Here is a 19,233-nt window from a genome sequence, read left to right as displayed (position 1 = left end):
TATATATATATATATTTTTATCCGTAACGACTTTTAAGTAAGAAAAACTTAAAATATCCAATTAAAAAAAAAAGAGAAAAACTTAAAATAATATACGAAGTAAAAGAGAAGGAATGTTTATTTTTGATTAGGATCTACTAATTTACTAGCAACCATTTATCCTATTTTGGTGTTTACAAACCACATTTTATAGATTCAATTTAAAATAATCGTATTGTACATCCATACATAATAAACCCTTACATGCTGTGGAGTTATGGTTTTAAAATGACGTCATCCTTTTATGTGTTTAAGTGATCATTATATAAAGGGTATTTTTAATTATTAAAATTCTAACTCCCTCCATTAATATTTCTACTTTGATAATCTCCATTATATTAAAAGATTCTGTAAATATTATACTCCCTTCGTTAAATATTATCTGCAACTTTTGCCATTTCGGGATGATCAGGGTTATGTGCAACTCTCTGTTTTCTTTCTATTTTTAGTAAACAAAAACCCTAGAAATTACATATTTACCCCTTACTTAAAAATTTTGATTTTCTTAATTTTACCCTTATTTTATTTTAATCACAATAACCTTTTTAATCTAATCTAAAATCATTAACCTAATTCTACCCACCCCATTTACTCATCTCCTAGTCTACCCACCACCCATTCATCTCTTTCTTCAACCTCTCTTCATCACCTTCACCCTCTTCATCTCTTTCACCTTCACAGTCACGACCACCGCCCCTCCCACCACCATTCTCTCTCCTCCTTCACAGTCACGACCATCATATCGCCCCTCCCACCACCATTCTCTCTCCTCCTTCACAGTCACGATCACCGCCCCTCCCACCACCATTCTCTCTCCTCCTTCACGACCACCAACCCTCCCACCACCATTCTCTCTCCTCCTTCAACGCCGATAGAAGGTACATTAGGAGGAATAAGCATCAAGAGAAATCTGCAAATGGCGTAAGCAAACAGAAGCACTAACAATGGCCACCAAAATGCCATTGATTACAACTTCACTGGAAATGGCAATTTGAAAGTGGAAACCTAAAGTAGAAAGAAGAAGAAGAAAATGATCATCGATTTTGGATCCTGAATCAGTTTGTTGTTCAAGAATAGTAGATTACAAACATGCTTAAGAGTAATCATCGTTTTTCGTTTTTTTTGGGTGATTTATGTTCGAAATTTCTGGATTTTTTTTCGATTTTCTGAGTTTCGATTTTCTGGATTTTGATTTCGATTTTCTGAGTTTTGATTTTCTAGGTTTTGATTTCGTATTTTTGGGTTTTGATTTTGATTTTCTGGGTTTTGATTTTCAAGGTTTTGATTTCGATTTTATGGGTATTGATTTCGATTTTCTGAGTTGCTGTTCTTCGTCTAATTTTCTGGGTTTCTACGGTGGTGGGTGGGTATAGGGGGTGGGTGGGGTGGTGGGTGGGTTAGGATTAAGGGGTTTTCTACGGTGGTGGGTGGGTCTGGGTACATGGGTGGTGGGGTGGTCTAAGTTAGGGTTGGGTCTTGGTGGCGTGGGTGGTGGGGTGTTCTGAGTTAGAGGTGGGTCTAGGTGGTGGGGTGGTCTGGGTTAGAGGTGGTCTGGGTGGTGGGGTGGTCTCGGTTAGAGGTGGGTCTGGGTGGAGGGGTGGTCTGGGTTGGAGGTGGTTAGGGCTGGTGGTGGAGGGGAAGGTTAGATTTCTGGGTTTTTAGGTTAGGGAGGTTGCTTCCGGAAAAAGGAGGGAAGGCAATGTTGGTAGTGGTGGTGGTGAAGGCCGCGGTGGTGTTGGTGAAAGCGGTGTTAGCTGGTATTCGCCACTTAATTACATTCTCTCTCTACCTTAATTACATGCTACAAGTTACTTAACTTTCTCTAATTTTTGCCCTTTAAATTTTGCGTTGGCAACCGCGAATTGTACTTTTGTTGCAGATAATAGTTAACGGAGAGAGTAGAAAGAGTAGATTGAATTATTAGAAGTATATGAGTGAAATTTACAAAACAAAAGTTAATAGAGATGAAGTATACATACATAGCCACAAGATCACTAAGCTAACGTGGGGTAGTAGTATCTGTTTAACATGCTTAGTTGGAGGAATCTTAATGATTGATAAGGGCATGTGCAATTCTAATAATCTGTACTTGTTGTCCTATTTTTTTTTTTTTTTAATTCTATTCCAAATGAACAATTATAATAGCTGAAGTAATTGACAATATAAGTAATAATTATTCATGGCCCTAAACTTAATAATTTGTGTTGTAATTTTAAACTCTAGTCTTTCAAATGTCGCTAATATTGCAAGTTGCAATTAGCAAAGAATTTCAAAACCACCATTAAGTTAAAGAAAAAATATGGATGTGCTCAAAGTTGAAAATTTGGAATCATTAGTTTTATTACTTTGGCTATTATATTAAGCAATTTTGTAGTCTAAGTTTGTACTTTGTACTTTTACATCACGTTTGATAATTGGTTATAAATTTGAGAATATTAATGAAATTTAAATGTAATTTGCAAAGAAGAATATTAATGGATTTAAAAAAAAAAAAAACCAATTACGTACGGAAAAGAAGAATCACTACACTATTATTGAACCTAATAATCAGTCTAAATTTCAACAATATTATTCTATATATCTCTATTATATAAGCCAAGGGAGGAGGTTGTGGTGTCCACCAAAAGGCCTTAATACCCTTTCGGCTTATACGACAATATAACATAAAAAAGAGCAAAAAAAAAAAAAAAAAATCTACCTCATCATCTTCTATTATAATTAACTTTCTACATCAAATACTCTGTAATTTTATAATAAATTTCCAATAAGTAATTTTAACAAATCAATCCTGTTTCGGGGTTTTTGGAGTCCCTCGGGAGAGTTACAATTCCAAGAATGCGCGTCGATCGTCTGTACCTGCAAAACCACGGAAACTCCGGTTGGGTGGAGTTCCGCCTCCGACGATCAAGTTAGAACGTGTCCGAATGTATAAAAGTGTGGAATGTAAAGGTTTTTCTCTTGGATTCCGAGAGAATTCTGCAATTAATATTGCTCGGGTTTTGTGTGTATATTTATTAATGTGCAATAAATGAGGATTTTCCTCTATTTATAGTGAGAGGGGATTAGTTTCCCTTTCATAGGTTAGAGTGCCACGTGTCGCCAGAGGATCTGATGCTGACACGTGTCAACACGTGATTTGGCCACGTGAGCAGGGTATTTTTACCCTAAACATTTGCCCCTCACAGGTGTCATGCTCTGAGAAGGTGACGTTTCGTCTCCTTCTCTCTCTCTTTTTTTTTTTTTTTTGAATTCGAATTTTGAATTCGCCTTCTGGGGTTGTCCATAAGTAGAGACCCTTTCCTCTCATTTTCACACTTTGCAAATTTTTGTTGAGAAAATTCTGAGAGAGAGCTTTGATACCAGCTGGTAGTTCTTGCGCAACCGTCTTCCTTTTCCTCACTCAACCGGTCACCGTATGAGTGCTCTTCATTCAAAACTTGCTAAAACCACCTGAGGGTCTTTTGTCATCCCCCTATCTTTCAATACAAATCGTCTGGGGGTCTTTGGACTGGTTCCCTTTGCTTTCAATTCACCCACAACCGGCCAACCGTCTGGGGTATCATCAAGCAACACTTCAAAGGAACGGTTGGGTTGTTCAACAATTTTCAATTGCTCTTGAAAAGGGCACATCCCGGCAACCATCTAGGTATCTTGCAAGCAACATAGAGATTTCCGGCTGTTGATCCGGATAGCATACTTTCTCCACACTCAAAGCATCTTCAAGGTACCGTCTCTACCCCTTGCAACTTTTTTGAGTTTTTCCGGTTGTATAACTTGTAAAGAATAATGGATTCACCCAACACACACACGGCATAGCCTAGGACAGTTGTTAGCCGGTCACCGGATACTGTTGAGTCTAGGACTAGGGATGCCGTTTGGGGGTGTTTGGACCACCCTTACTCTTCTGCGAATCCGACTGTCTCTGTTCATGTGCAGGATAGAATGGCTCGGACGAGACGAACGGCTGTAGACCCTGAATACCAGTCAGACGGCTCAGCCGAAGCTCTGGATGACATTGTACATTACGACCATCCGGGTGTACCTAGCACGCCCAGTGATGATATCTTGGAAAAGTCCGAGGGTGCAGGCGGTGAAGAGACCGTCCAACAATCAGACTCTTTAGAGTCTACCATGGAACCGGATGCCCCCCCAAGAGGATGAAGAGGCATATAAATGGCCCTCCATCAATAATCCAACAGAGGCGCACATGACTTCTAGGGATGTGGTCACTCTAAACGCCACCTTACCTGGATTTTTATAGAAGCACCCGGTTGGGCAAGGATGGGAAATTGTGGTGCCACATATAGAGGCAACCGTCGTCTGGGATGACGACCTTGTTCATACCGATGACTATTTTGGCTGTTATGAGGCGGCATTCAAAGCCAGCCTCCGGTTCCCCCTCCATAATACAATAAAAGCCATTATAAGAGGCTACGACCTTGGCGTTTGGCAGTTAACACCCAATTCTTGGGTGAACATATTAGGATACATTGCCGCCTGCGAGATGCAGAACATAACGCCTAGCTGGGAGGTGTTTGCACATATGCACTACCTCAGCCGTGCCCCAAGCGGTTGGAATGCGTGGTATACATTGACCACGCATCCGGAATATATGACGACGCTTGACAAGCCGTCAAAGTGGAGCAGCTGGAAGAGCAAGTTTTGCTTGGTTTCTTCCCCATCGTTGCGTTTAAACCACTGGCTGCGTCACTACAATACGCACCGACTCTCCTTGGAAAGAAATGCGCCCTTCCTAGAGTACCGGAAGAGGCTTGGACGCAAATAATGGAGACGGGGCTCTTCAAGAAGACCTCCCTGCCTTTGGATGATGGGACTGAAGTCATTGTCCCCAAGAACTAGGTCCCTCATCCGGACTGGATAAAGGACAAGGCGTTCCTTTCTGCTTGTGGCCTTAGCACAATGTTTAGCAGACGTATGTTGACTGATAACCGGCACTTTATGCCGTCTGTATCATGCTTGAATGGCATTTGACTTTTTGATTTTCTTTGCAGAGAAAGGATTAGAGATGGTGCCTCCTGAGAAGACGCCTGCTAAATCTGCTACTCAGATCCAGAAGGATTAGTTGGAAAAGAAAAGGGCCCAGCTGGCGGCCAAGGATGATGGGGTAAGTGCCGGCTGAGCTCTTTTACCTTTTGTATTGTTTGATGTTAATTATGATATTAACCGGTTTCTTTGTTTCTTTTTCAGACGGGGAGCAAGAGTGTTCCTCGCTCCCTAACCAAGATGTTGAAAAGACCGGGCGAGAAGCCCTCCCAGCCTCCTTCCAAGTCTAGGCGGACTCCGGCTTCCCCTACCTCTTCTAGCAGGCCGGCTGTGCCTGAGAGGCCCACCTTAGCAGGTAAGAGCCTGAAAGACCTTGGCCTAAGCACAAGGCCGGCTGAGGTTGACACTACAAGAAAACAGCTGATTTCCGACGGAAAAATTCCGTCGGAAACATAGGAAATTCCGTCGGAATTAAGCTTTCCGATGGAATTCCGTTGGAGATAGTCTGTCGTAACAACCCTCGTCGGAAATTCGACCTTTTCTGGCGGAAATTCCGTCGGATATAATCTATCGGCGCTGTTTTTGACTTTATTTGAAATTCCGTCGGAAGAGGGATATTTCGACGGGAAATTCCGTCGAAAAAGTCAGTAAAAAAAAAAAAGCGGCCCCCCACCCCCCACCTACACCACCCACCCAAACCCTTACCTACCCAGACCACACCCCCCCACCCACACCCACCGAAACCCTCACCTACCTAGACCACCCACCGTAGACCACACCCACCCCAGACCCCACCCACACCCACCCAAAACCTCACCTACCCAGACCACCCACCCACCCCAGACCACCCACCTCAGACCACACCACCCCAGACCACCCCAGACCACCCACCTCAGACCACACCCACCCCAGACCACCCCAGATCCACCCCAGACACCACCCAGACCACCCCATACCACCCAGACCACCGTATCGATCTCAAAAAACTGAAAAAAAAACCAAAAAAACCGAAAAAAACCAATAAATCGAAACTTCAAAAAAAAAAAAACGAAATCGAAACCATAAAATGGAAACAAAAACCACAAATCATAAACGATTTATATATTACATAGTCCAAAATACCAAATTACAAACTAACATTACAAAATTTAAAAATTTGTATTACAATTTCATCATAAAAATTAATTATAATCATAAATTTGTGAAATTTAAACCTAGATCTACAAATTAACCCATATTTAATCTATATAACGACCTTCTATGGTTCTTGACGGCGGACGAAGCAACGACTGGTGGTTGAAGGAGGTGTTGAGCGGCGGTGGTTGTTGCGGTTGTGCTTGTTGTTGCGGCTGTGCTTGTTGTTGTTGTGATTGCTGATAGAAAGAAGGAGAAAGAGGAGAAGGAGAAAGGAAAGGGAAAGGAATGAAAAGAACGAGAAGAGAGGAGATGGAGAAGGAAAGAGAAACGTAAGAGAAGAAGGAGAAGAGAGGAGAGAGAAGGAGAAAAGAGGAAAGAGAAGAGGAAGAGTGGCGGAGAGGAGAGAGAAATGAGGGAATCGTGTTTTGATTAGGGTTTTTTAGGGGTAGTTTTTTTTTATTATTATTTAATTATATTCTGACGGAATATTCCGTCGGAACATTTAATTTCCGACGGAATATTCCGTCAGAAATCTCCGACGGACTTTATTTCCGCCGGAAATTCACCCAAATGGGTGTCGTCGGTTGCCTGCTCATGTTGGAGCAGGCGGTTTGAAAACTATCCGGCCATTGGCCTTATAAGTTTCTGCTAAGTTTGATACTTAGCTTATATCTACTCAGTTAAGAGCAGACGTTTTCCCAGTTGTGCATTGCACAGACGAGACTTTGTACAAGAAACAATGAAAATAAAGCATTCTTTCATTAATATACTCTATTTACAAAGATTTACAAGTCTTTAGAAGTAGTACCTTTTCAAGTTATCTACATTCCAAGTTCTGGCTAGCTGCCTGCCATCTGGAGTTTCAAGGCGGTAGGTACCACCTCTAACTTCTTCAAAAATCCGATAGGGGACTTCCCAATTAGGAGTTAACTTTCCTCGTTTCTTGGTCCTACCGGTTGCCTCCATTTTTTGTAACACAAAGTCCCCCACCTTTAGGGGCCGTTTGTGCACTCTTCTGTTGTAGGATCTCGTCATTCTTAGATGGTATATCTCATGACGCAAGGCAGCATTGCCCCTGCGCTCCGGGAGTGAATCCAATGCTAGACGCATGACCTCCCAATTAGCCTCTTCATCATAGAGCATGATTTGAAGTGTTGGCTCATAATTTTCAATAGGCAGGACGACTTCAGTGCCATATTTCATGAGAAACGGGGTTTCACCGGTTACCCATTTTTCAGTTGTTCTGATGACCTATAGGACATGAGGCAACTCATCTACCCATAGACCGCCAGCTCTTTCAATTTTCTTTTTAATGCTGTCTGAGATGAGCTTGTTGAAGGCTTCAAATTGGGGATGGCCGACTGATGCAAAACAATGTGAAATCCCTTGATCTCCCAACCAGCTCTTGAGGGTAGGTGTTTCAAACAGAGGGCCATTGTCGAATACCATAGACATAGGTACCCCAAATCGGGTGATGATGTTTCTCCAAATGAAGGATATGACATCCTTTGTCTTAATGCCCTTGACCGCCTTTGCCTCAACCCATTTGGTGAAGTAATCTTTAGCAACCAAGATATACCTCCGTCCTCCTGTAGCAGGCGTATATGAACCTAGGATGTCCATGCCCCATTTTGCAAATGGAACCGAGCTGTAGATAGCCGTTAGATCAGTAGCCGGACGGTGTATGAGCTTGCCAAATCTTTGACACTTAGCTTATCACACTTCTTCACCATTTCCATGGCGTATGCCTCAAGAGTGGGCCAAAAGTAACCTTGCCGCCTGGCCATTTTCGCTAGAGTTCTGCCGCCTATATGTGATGCACAAAAGCTCGAGTGCAGATCCTCTTGAACTTCTTTCCCCCTTTCTGGGATAACACATTTCATCAGTGGCTGGAGGTAACCCTTCCTGAAGAGTTCTCCATTATGGATCTCAAAACTTACGGCTCGCTTCTTCAATGTAGCCGCTTCTGAAGGTGTATTCGGCATAGTGTCGTCTGCCAAATAAGCCCGGATGGCATCCATCCAAGTCAAGCTTCGGTCAAGAACTCCAATGGGGTCATGTTCAAAGCTTCTTTTTTCCATGACTTCCCAAAAGACTGACCTAGGCGTATCATAAGAGGCGGATGATGCCAACTTAGATAGTGCATCCGCCTGATTATTTTCTTACCTTAGCACCTGACTTAGATGAAATTCGTCAAGTGTCCCGGCCTCGTCTTTGACCGCTTGCAGATATTTGATCATAGCCGGATGGGTGGCCTCGTAGTCACCATGGTATTGGCTAACGATCAATTAAGAATCAGAGCAGGCGTCAACTTTCCTTGCCCCTGCCGCCTTACACATGCGAATACCGGCTAGTAGGGCCTCATACTCTGCCTCATTATTCGAGGCTTGAAACTTGAACCGCAATGCATATTCATACTTGTCCCCTTCCGGAGACTTGCAAATTACGCCTGCACCACAACCATTCATAGTAGAGCTCTCGTCTACATATACCTTCCAGACCTGATCAACATTGTCCGGCTGAGCCGGCCTTGTCATTTCGACAATGAAGTCGGCAAACGCCTGACCCTTCACTGCCTTTCTAGGTTCGAAGGTTATTTCCTGACTTTGCATTTCAATAGCCCATTTGAGCATTCTAACGGATGACTCCAAGGTTGTCATTGGCCGCTTGAGGGGTTGGTCTGTGTAGACCACCACCGGATGTACCAAGAAGTATGGTTTCAACTTGATCTTGATTGCCATGAAAAGAGCAAGGCCAAAATTTTCAACCAAGGGGTACCGCAGCTCAGCATTTCGAAGAACATGGCTAGTGAAATAGACTGGGAGCTAAATGCTGTCTCTCTCAGCTAGGAGAACGACATTGAGGGCATATCTAAGACGACCAAATACATATAGAGAACCTCTCCTGCTAGAGGGCTAACCAGCCGTGGCAATGAGTGGAGGTGCTCTTTCAATTTCTGGAATGCCACCTCAGCATTTTCCCCCCATTCAATTCTTGTCTTCTTTTTGATTGCCTGGAAGAAGTAGAGGCACTTGTCACCTGAACGGCTGAGGAATCTCCCTAATGCCGCCAGACAACCGGTTAGTTTTTGAACTTCCTTGTAGTGCGGGGTGACTTCATGTCAATTACCGCCTGTACCTTTTTCGGGTTGGCCTCTATCCCCAATTGGTTAATCAAAAATCCGAGAAACTTCCCAGACTCAACACCAAAGACACACTTCTTGGGATTAAGCATGACCTTGTGCCGCCTGAGGGTGGTGAATGTTTCTCGGAGATCAGCAAGGTGATCCGTCTGTAGCTTAGATTTGACTATCATGTCATCAATGTACGCCTCCATATTCCTCCCAATTTGATTGATGAAGACTGTATTAATCATTTGTTGGAAGGTAGCAGGCGCATTCTTCAGCCAAAACGACATCACCGTATAACAGAATAACACTTTATTAGTGACGAATGTTGTCTTCTCTTGATCTTTTTTCCACAAGGGTATCTGATGGAAGCCTGAGTAGGCGTCCATGAAGCTCATCAAGGCATGACCGGCTGAGGAGTTGACCAGACTGTCGATCTTTGGAAGTGGATAGCTATCCTTCGGACATGCCTTGTTTAGATCAGTGTAATCAACACACATCCGCCAGGTACCATTCGACTTTTTAATAAGGACAACGTTTGCTACCCAATCCGATTAGTAGCATTGCCGAATGAACCCAGCATCCATCAACTTCTTGACCTTGGCAGCTGCCGCCTGAGATATTTCTTCGCCGTGGTTCCTTGTCTTTTGCCTAACCGGCTTCTTTTTCGGATCCACGAGGAGTTTGTGGACAGCAAGATCCGGGCTAACGCCTGGTATCTCTTCCACTTCAAAGGAAAAAATGTCTTTGAATTCTTTCAATAGTTGGTGCAAATCCGCGCCATACTTGACAAAAGCAACCGTCCCCACTTTAACGGTTCGTTTCGGACGGCTGTCGTCAAGAACAATGTCAATATTTTCACCAGCCGGCTGGGGACGGGGATCATCTGACCGTTCCCTGATCAGTGATTGCTATTGCTTCTCTTTTTTGACGGCCACCAGGCGGTCCGCCTTTCTCTTTTTGCCAGCTGCTTTGGGAGCAAGTGCAGCTTCCTTGAAGTCATTAAGGTCAACAGGTTCCTCGCCTTGGCCGGCTGCGGCCACAGTGGGCTTGACGTCTGAGAGATAGCACTCCCTTGCCGTCTTCTGATCCCCATTTAGGGAACCCACTGACCCATCATCCCTCTCAAATTTGATCAGCATGAGGGATGAGATGATGACTGCCTTGGACTCATTGAGGGTTGGACGACCCAAAATTAGATTATAGGCGGTCAATTCCTCGACCACCAAGAACTTAACGACCATGTGCCGGCCTTCCCCCTTTTCTCCTAGCCGGATGGGTAGGTCGATCCTCCCCACCGGATGCATTACCTTTCCCCCAAAGCCAACTAAGGGGTGAGAGACTTTGTGCATGCTGCTAGGTTTGTACTTGAGCTTCGCCAAGAACCAATAGCAGATAAGGTTAGACGAGCTCCCGGTATCAATAAGGATTCGGCCCACTCGTTGGTTGGCAACCTTGCATTCGATGACTATAGGATCATCATGAGGCCGCCTGACCTTGCCCCAGTCTTTCTCAGAGATGATGACCTTAGGGAAGGTGTCTTTCAAATCATTCAACTCCTGGCCCTCATCCACTGAGTTGACCTCTAGCTTTCTAATATTGTCCTTGGTGCCCCGGATGGTAGGTACTAGGGGTAAGCAGAACCGGGCACCCGGATGAGTTCATAGGACCCGGTATCGGAACCAGTTGTACCGAGTATCCAGATCTTGGACCCGGTCCCGGAACCGGTTGAAGAGGGTCTAGGAATTTTAGAACTGGTCCCAGAACCGATTGGAATCGGTTCCAAGACCGGGTACCCGGTTTTTCTTCCTTACTTAATTTTTTTAGCCACCACCGGAACCTGGAGTCACGGAGGCTGCTGCGCGAAAGAGAGGAGAGGGGGAGACTAGAGGACACCAGCGAACTGCTGTGCAAAATACCGGCGAGGCGGCGAGTTGTCGACGACGTTACGACAGATCTGCCGTTGAGAGAAGTGGAGATAAATCCGCTGTTGAGAGGAGAAGTGGAGATAAACTACTGGGTTACTGGGTTGGTACGATAATTTAAAATAAATTAGTGGTTTCAGGTTTGTATGATGATTTGTAAAATTAATTAAAAAACTAAAAACGTATTGGATTTAAATTTTAAATGATAAATGGTGTTAAAAGGTGACGAAAAGAACAGAAACCAAAGGCAAAGGTTTGACTGAAAGGACAATATGACTTTGGGGTATCGTGTATTTGTGTAAGCCAAACAAAACAAGAGTATAAGACACGTTTAATGCCATTTGAGCCAACACCATACCGAGTACGTAGTGGATACCGGGTTCGAAATTTCAGGACCCAGTCCCGGAACCGGTGCCAACCGGGTCTGAATTTTTAACCCGGTCCCAGAACCAGTTGGCTCGGTTCCGGGTCTAGAACCACTGGGTCTGAACCGGTTTCGGGTCTGGTACCGGATACCCTGGGTCTTTGCTCATCCCTAGTAGGTACCCCTCTCGCGAAACCGCTTGCTATAATAAAGATTTGCTCTTCATTAGTGTTAGAGCTTTTAGCAAGGTTGTTAGGCTTCTTAGACGACTGTCCTCTATTTGTTTTGGGGTTACCCTTGAGACTTCAATATATAGGACTTTAAAGCCCCCTCACTAGCCAGACGGTCCAGTAACCGCCTCAGGCTATAGCAGCCATTGGTTTCATGGCCAATATCCTCTTGGAAATGACAGTACTTGCTCTTGTCCTTGCATTTGATGGGACTTTTCATTGCAGCCGGTTTTTCAATGGTCAGTTAGTCTTTAATCTCCATGAGGATGGAGGAGCAGTCCTTGTTGAACTCGTACTTGGGGATGTACGACTTCAATTCTCTCTTTTTCTTTTGGGACGGCTGACCAGAATGGTCCGCCACCTAGACTTCTTTTCTTTTCTTGCTCTCTTCTTTTTTGGCCTGCTGAGCTAACCGGCTTTCTTTTTTGTCGGACTTTTTAGGGTCCGACGACTTCTTGATGGCACAAAGCTCCGTCGCCTGTATATAGGCTTCGGCTTCCATCAAAGCTTCTTGGAGGGTAGCCACTCTCTTTCTAACTAAGTCGAATTTGAAAGTCGACCCGTCTTTTAGAACTTTGAAGAAGTGTGTGTAGGAAACTTCGTCAGATAGCCCTTGAATCTGAATTCTCATCAGATTAAACCGCCTGACATTGGACATTAGCCCTTCTCTATCTCCCTGTTGAATAGCTCCCATGTCAAGACTTGTCTTTTTAGTTGGGATGTTCATAGAGAAGTTGGACGTGAATAGTTATGCCAGCGTCTTGAAGTTGTTGATGCACACGGCTGGTAGATTGCCAAACCATCGTTGGGCTATGCCCTTCAACGTAGCCGGAAAGCATCGACACCAGGCGGCGTCATCCAACCCCTGTAAGTACATGAGGTTGGTATAAGTCATTAGGTGGTCTTCCGGGTTAGTGGTCATAGGTACCAACCAACACGTTCTTAACCTTGACCGGATGAGCCGCCTCGGTTATCTCCCTAGAGAACGCCGACAGTTGTTCCGCAAGGTTTAACAGCCAGAGCTGCCAGTCCATGGGCTTGACATTTTGTGCCGTCTAACCCCTAAAGAGGGACGACTACATGTATGGTGATCCATACGGCATGTATGGCTGTTGGGGCTCATACGGAGCCGGCTGGTTAATCTGAGGGCCACTACGTGCGGACTTGCCGTGTAATTGACTCTCTTGGTTTTTTTCCGAATACTTCATTGAAGTATTTTGGAAACTATCTGGGTAAGTCGACGTTGAGGCCGACTCATACAATTGCTGACTTCTCTTCTGCTGGATTAACATCCGGGCATTCGAGTAAGTCCTTTTTGATCCATCCGGCTGAACTTGTCGGATGACTTTCCTTTTCCCTGATTCAGGGAAATGGAGCTTTGAAAGGTCGATCATGGGCCATTCGTCCCCTTTGGTTTAGGGTGAGGAGTAGGCACACGATCCTTTACATGCTTCTTCCCTGAGGGAGAAGGCTTCTTGGCCGACTAACCCCTGTTGGCGTCAGTTGACTTGTTTATCAATTCCTTGATCTCCCCTTTGAAACTCGTCATGAATTTCATGAGTTCGTCTCTAGTAACGGGAGCAGCACCCTTAGCCGCCTGGGGTTGTCCAGCCGGCTGGACGGTTGGGTTTCTTAGACCAGCTTTGTCTTCACCCGTCCCCTTCTTTCCTTGGAACAGGTGCGTCTTGTTCTGAATGACCCGTCTGGGGCCACATAGGTGTTGACTTCGAAGTCGTCACCACTATCTTGGTCCGTGTGAACCTCGGCTTTGGCCGTAGGCCGTTCGCCTTCACCAGGTGGTACAGACTCTGATGCCATCTCAGAAGTACTCTCCTCACAGATGGCGCCAAATGTTTCAGGGTTTTTGGAGTCCCTCGGGATAGTTACAATTCCAAGATTGCGCGTCGACCGTCTATACCTGCAAAACCACGGAAACTCCGGTTGGGTGGAGTTCTGCCTCCGACGATAAAAGTTAGAACGTGTCCGGATGTATAAAAGTGCGGAATGTGAAGGTTTTTCTCTCGGATTCCGAGAGTATTCTGCAATTAATATTGCTCGGGTTTTGTGTGTATATTTATGAATGTGCAAGAAATGAGGATTTTCCTCTATTTATAGTGAGACGGGATCAGTTTCCCTTTCATAGGTTAGAGTGCCACGTGTCTCTAGAGGATTGGTTCTCTCAGAACCCCTCTGATGCTACACGTGTCAGCACGTGATTTGGCCACGTGGACAGGGTATTTTTACCCTAAATAAATCCTCCAATCAATTAAATTAAATTTTTTCTAATTATAACAAGATTATATTAATGATTTATCACTCTTCTCATCTTGAGATAAATAATTACCTAATCAATTCAATATTCCTATAAATTAAATCTAATTATTTCTTTCATATGATGCATAAAAATTAGGGGTGAAATTTCGGTATTCGGTTTGGATTTTGACCTAAACCGAATCCAAACCGAATTAATTTTGTTTTAAATTTTACAAAACAAACTAGTTCTGAAACCGAACCAATCCAAACCGAAATTTAAATACCTAATTCGGTTCAAACCGAAAACCGAATTACAGAGGGTTTTTTTCCAGATTGTTGAAAAATTATAAATTAAAGAAAAACAACCAAATTTATAATGAATAGATGAAGGAGAGAGAAGGAGGTGTGAAAGAGGGGAGATGAAGGAGAGAGAAAGAAGGAGGAAAGAGACATGAAGAGGAAAGAGTGAAAAAAATGAACATTAGGGTTTTTTTTTTATACTTATATATGAAAAGGTATGGGCTTATTACTAATGGGCCAATATTTCGGTTTGGGATTTCGATTTTTGGTTTTTGCAAACCCAAAACCGAAATCCAATTTTTTTTTTTATTTTTTCAAATCGAACCGAACCGAATGGAAAAAAACCAATCCATATTGTTAATTCAGTTTGGTTTTCGGTTTTTATCCATATCACTTTCACCCCTAATAAAAATACCCACATTCTCTTCTTCTTACACTATCTCGCACGCATATTCTTTTTATCCTTATCTTATGTATGACCATGTGCTACATTTTCAAACATAATATCTGGATATTTTTTAAAAAAAAAAGAGAAATTCCTTATAGGATAGGGTTGTTCATCTTGAACCAGACCAAACTGGATCAGAAATTTAAAAATTCAAAATCCAAATTAAGATCAAATTGTTCGAATTAGACCATTAAAACTGGTCCAAAAAAGCCCGAATTGGATCATATTCAATTTTTTTTTCTATATTGTTTAACATTTTTATAACACATGCACATTATTGAAATAAGAACAATAAGTCTTGTGTGAGGCCACATTTGCTTATAAGAATAATCATTATTTGTTAATATGAGTAACCTTAATTATTCAGGTGAGCAACCTTATTTTTTTCATAAAATTACATAATAAGCCCAATTTATTGTACGAGTAACATCAATTAATTACAAAAATAAGTATTCTCATTTGTTCATCTGAGTAAACCATATTTTATTTTGACTATTAATAGAGTAACTATAATTTTTTTTTTAAGAATAACCCCATTTTTACATAGAGGTAATGCCATTTGATCATCATCGTAACTCCCATTACTTAATCAACTGTTTATATGCGAAATGACCATATCATGTGACTAACCACATATAAGAATTTGTGGAAAAAGAAAGAATCGAAACAAGAGAAATGATTGTTAAATGCATATCTTAACTTGTAATATAAAATAGTTCATACTATAAAGATATTCATATTTCTTTAAAAACTTAAAGATATTCCTAGTATATTAAAGGTAAAAATCAAATATTATAGAGCTTTTTGTTCATAATTTTAATTTAAAGCCAATGTGGTCCAAAACTGATTCATAAGTGGTTTTGGACCAAATTGGAAATTTAAATTTCTCAAATTGAAGACATGATCGATCGGTACGATTCTCTTCGGTTTGGCTCATTATTTAGGCCCATATCAATTTTTCAACACCCTTAGTTTCTTGTGGGTAGAGTTATTGATATATCTCGTGTTGGAATTCAATGCCATAACAAACTTAGCTTCATTACCAAGAAAAATAGTGTTAAGTAATTGGTGCATGTGTTAAAATAGTAGAGTTTAGGTGGTGCAAATTTTCATTATTTGATGTTATGATTGTATTGTTTAGCCAAGCTTTAATTTAAACGATGTAGAAGTTTGGCCAAACACTACCAAATTTGTTTATTTTTTGTACCAGAACATAACCAACATGAGTGAAGATATATTGAGATGTGACTCACAAAGGCAGATTCAAGCAACATCAGTGATAGCAGTAACTAATTCGTGATGAGAATTAATTCCATTAGTAACCAACATGAACCTTAAAGAATTTGCATCAGTCTTGATTTGAATCTTCGATAGTACCAAGCTCATTAGCAATTGACAAACCTTCGTTCATACCATATTTTATCATTTTACTTATTAATTAGCACCAAAGAAGTCTAAAACACTAAGGATGAGAGTGAGATTTTAATGAGTAAGAACCCAATTAGTGATCAAGTGGAAGTAGAACCCATTGGCTCTGCCGAAGATGATCCCATGTCTCTTGAAATCAATAATCAAATGAACCATATGCTCACACCCATAGTCCCACACACTACATTTATTTTCTTGTTCGAGCCAAAGATTTATGGTAAATTGCACATGCCATAGATGAAGATAAAGAAAGGTAAGAAATACCCTAGATATTTCTTGCATGTTCAAGTAGCGCAAAAGAGCTAGCACCGATCACCTAAAATTAAGCATCCACGAAGGAAATGATATATCAAATCCCCTATACGTACTTGTTAGCAGGTCACGATATTTGCAATTGTATCCCCCCCCCCCCTCCTTACTTGTGTAAGGGTGGTTAAGACTGTATAGCTTAAACCCCCCATAAGTGTAATCGGGTTTTCTCCCTTGTCAAAAAATAAGTAACTAAATAACTACCAACATGTACTAAATAAGTGTTATTCAAACATTCATAACATCAAATCTATTATATGTTTCACCTTTCCATATGTCACTATATTTGAACCAAAGGTAAAATTTGTCTTTAAACAAAAAAAAGAAATTTTACCAGCGAAGACCAATTATTACCTATACTGGACATAACGTCCCTAAGGTATTTTTTCGATTAAATCTTCTTATTGTTTTCTTCAGAATACTAATATGAATGAAGATATATTGGACCATAATTTCCAAACGGGCAAGCTTTATATTATCATTTGGCGGCTTGGCGCCTTAGAACCCTTCCAAAGTGGAAGTTGTTCCTATGAAAACTTCATGGGAAAAGAAGATACAATTACAGTTTGGCGGTTTCAAAAATCCATGGAGAAGTTATGGTCTATCTAAAATGTTTAAACTAGTCTTTACTTTGGAAGCTGAGTTTGGTGGAAATTTATACTAATTCTTTTCATCTCATAAGTATGTTACAAGAGGAAACATTATAGAATATCCAACTTACTTGGACGATTGAGGATATTTGTCACAAAGGCTGACCTTTTCATTTATGTAATCTTAACAAAGTTGTAAGGATAGTTTGTCGTTGTTTTATTTTGTTTATTAGTTTTCTTGATTTCCAAAAAAAAAAATAAAAAAAAAATAACCGAATACAACTTAGAGTTTCTTTTAAAAACTAAAATTAAAAATTATAATAAAAATAATTAATAGCTATATATATATATATATATATATATATATATTTATCTATAATCTATCTTTAAATAACCAAACTATATAAGCATATAACTTATCCAAAATTATGTAATCATCAGATAAGCATTTGGTGTCATTAAAATCTCATTGTAGTTACATAATCATGTCATATATCTCTTAAGATACATAATGAAAATAGATAAAAAAATAATCATATAATATTGGACAAATATTTTGTTAAAATCAAAAGAACATTGCATAATCAAACCTATAAATACTCTCTTAAGACTTAAATCTATTCATCCATCATATTAATTTCACCCATCTTGGACCCCCTAGCTCTTCGTTCCTTCATTCTCAAAATGGTTAGAAAAAAAGTTACACTAGCTTACATAGAAAATGACTCTTTTAGGAGAGTGATATTACGAAAAGAGTGAAAAACTTGGTAAAAAAGACTATGGAGCTAAGTGTCTTATGTGGAGTCGATGCTTATGCTATCATCTATGGGAAAGATGAGCAAGCACCGGTAGTGTTGCCTACTTCCGAGGATGAAGCAAAAAGGATTATCTCCGACTATAGAATTAAGTCGGCAGAGCTTGATCCATCTCAAAGAGGGTTTAACCAATTTACCTTCTTAAATGATAGTGTGATCAAGGCGAAGGAAAGGTTGTTGAAGCTTGAAAGAAAGAATTGTGATAAACAAATTGCGAATATGGTGAGTGACATCTTGAGTGGAAAATTATCTCTTGATCAAGTTAACCCTAATGACTTAGGGGACTTGCTATCGGTGATTGAGGATAAGATAAGAAATATCCAATATCGAATTAGAGTTACTGAGGAAGAGGGTGATAATAATAATAATAATCCTCCTATTTCCGAATGTATAAACTAATAACGATGATTCAAGCAGAGTAGTTTGTGCTAGTGTTAATCATTTTCCATCGTGGCAAAAGTGGGATGGTTCACCTTAGTAAGAAAAACTTTGGAATGATGCTTCTTTAAGATTAGTGCAAGTCCACAAACTCATATTAGTTGCTAATCTTTTGTTTATTATTTTGTTTATTATTGTTTTCCCATGGATATTACCTGAGTATAAGTTTTAATGAGATTGATTATTAATCATTATTCATATAATCTTACGCAATTTAAATTTAGTTTTACCAATGAATTCATCCTTTCTCCTATTATTATTTTATGTTTAAAATATGTGACATATAATTTCCTTTTCATCTATTACAACAAACAAGGCTGAAGGAGCTAAATAAAATTTTGTAGATTTCAATTTTACAAATAGGTGTGTAGTATGTAGAGACGAAATTAAGGTGTTTATTTGGCAAACAATTTGGAGTTGAGACAAATTTATTTGAATCCACTTAAATATCTGATTTAGAAAAGTCGAGTCCTATCCGATATGAATTCCTTCAAAACTCTATATGATCTTATTCGGATCAGATTTGGGTTGTTTATATCCAATTTGAAATACAATTAAATTAAGGAAAAATTACAATAATCTCAACTTTGTCCAATTTACTTTCACTAATCCCAACTAATGATTATTCAGCAATAATCCCAACTTTAACTTGGGTATTCGTTCTTTAATCCCATCAAGCTATTAACCTGTTACAATAGGTTACTATGACATGTGTGAGTGATAAAAAGAAAAAATAAATAAAATTAAGAATAAAAAAATTAAAAGAATTTTAACAGCCCCGCCTACGTAGCTTGGCAGCCATTCCTTTACCTTGCCTTAGCCCCAA

At 40.7% G+C, this 19,233-nt stretch overlaps 1 protein-coding gene across 1 annotated transcript; it reads left to right on the top strand.

Moving 5' to 3' along the window:
* The first annotated feature begins 17,933 nt into the window (after nt 1–17,933).
* On the top strand, nt 17,934–18,368 carry LOC110718028. Its single transcript, XM_021896830.1, has one exon. The coding sequence runs from the start codon at nt 17,934–17,936 to the stop codon at nt 18,366–18,368; it is 435 nt and encodes a 144-aa protein (XP_021752522.1).
* The last annotated feature ends 865 nt before the right edge of the window (nt 18,369–19,233 follow it).

Source organism: Chenopodium quinoa, unplaced genomic scaffold (genome assembly GCF_001683475.1).
Source record: "Chenopodium quinoa cultivar QQ74 unplaced genomic scaffold, ASM168347v1, whole genome shotgun sequence".
Classification (NCBI taxonomy): Eukaryota; Viridiplantae; Streptophyta; class Magnoliopsida; order Caryophyllales; family Amaranthaceae; genus Chenopodium; species Chenopodium quinoa.
The sequence above is the reverse complement of the archived record's forward strand: the minus strand, read 5'-3'. Positions and strand labels throughout refer to the sequence as shown.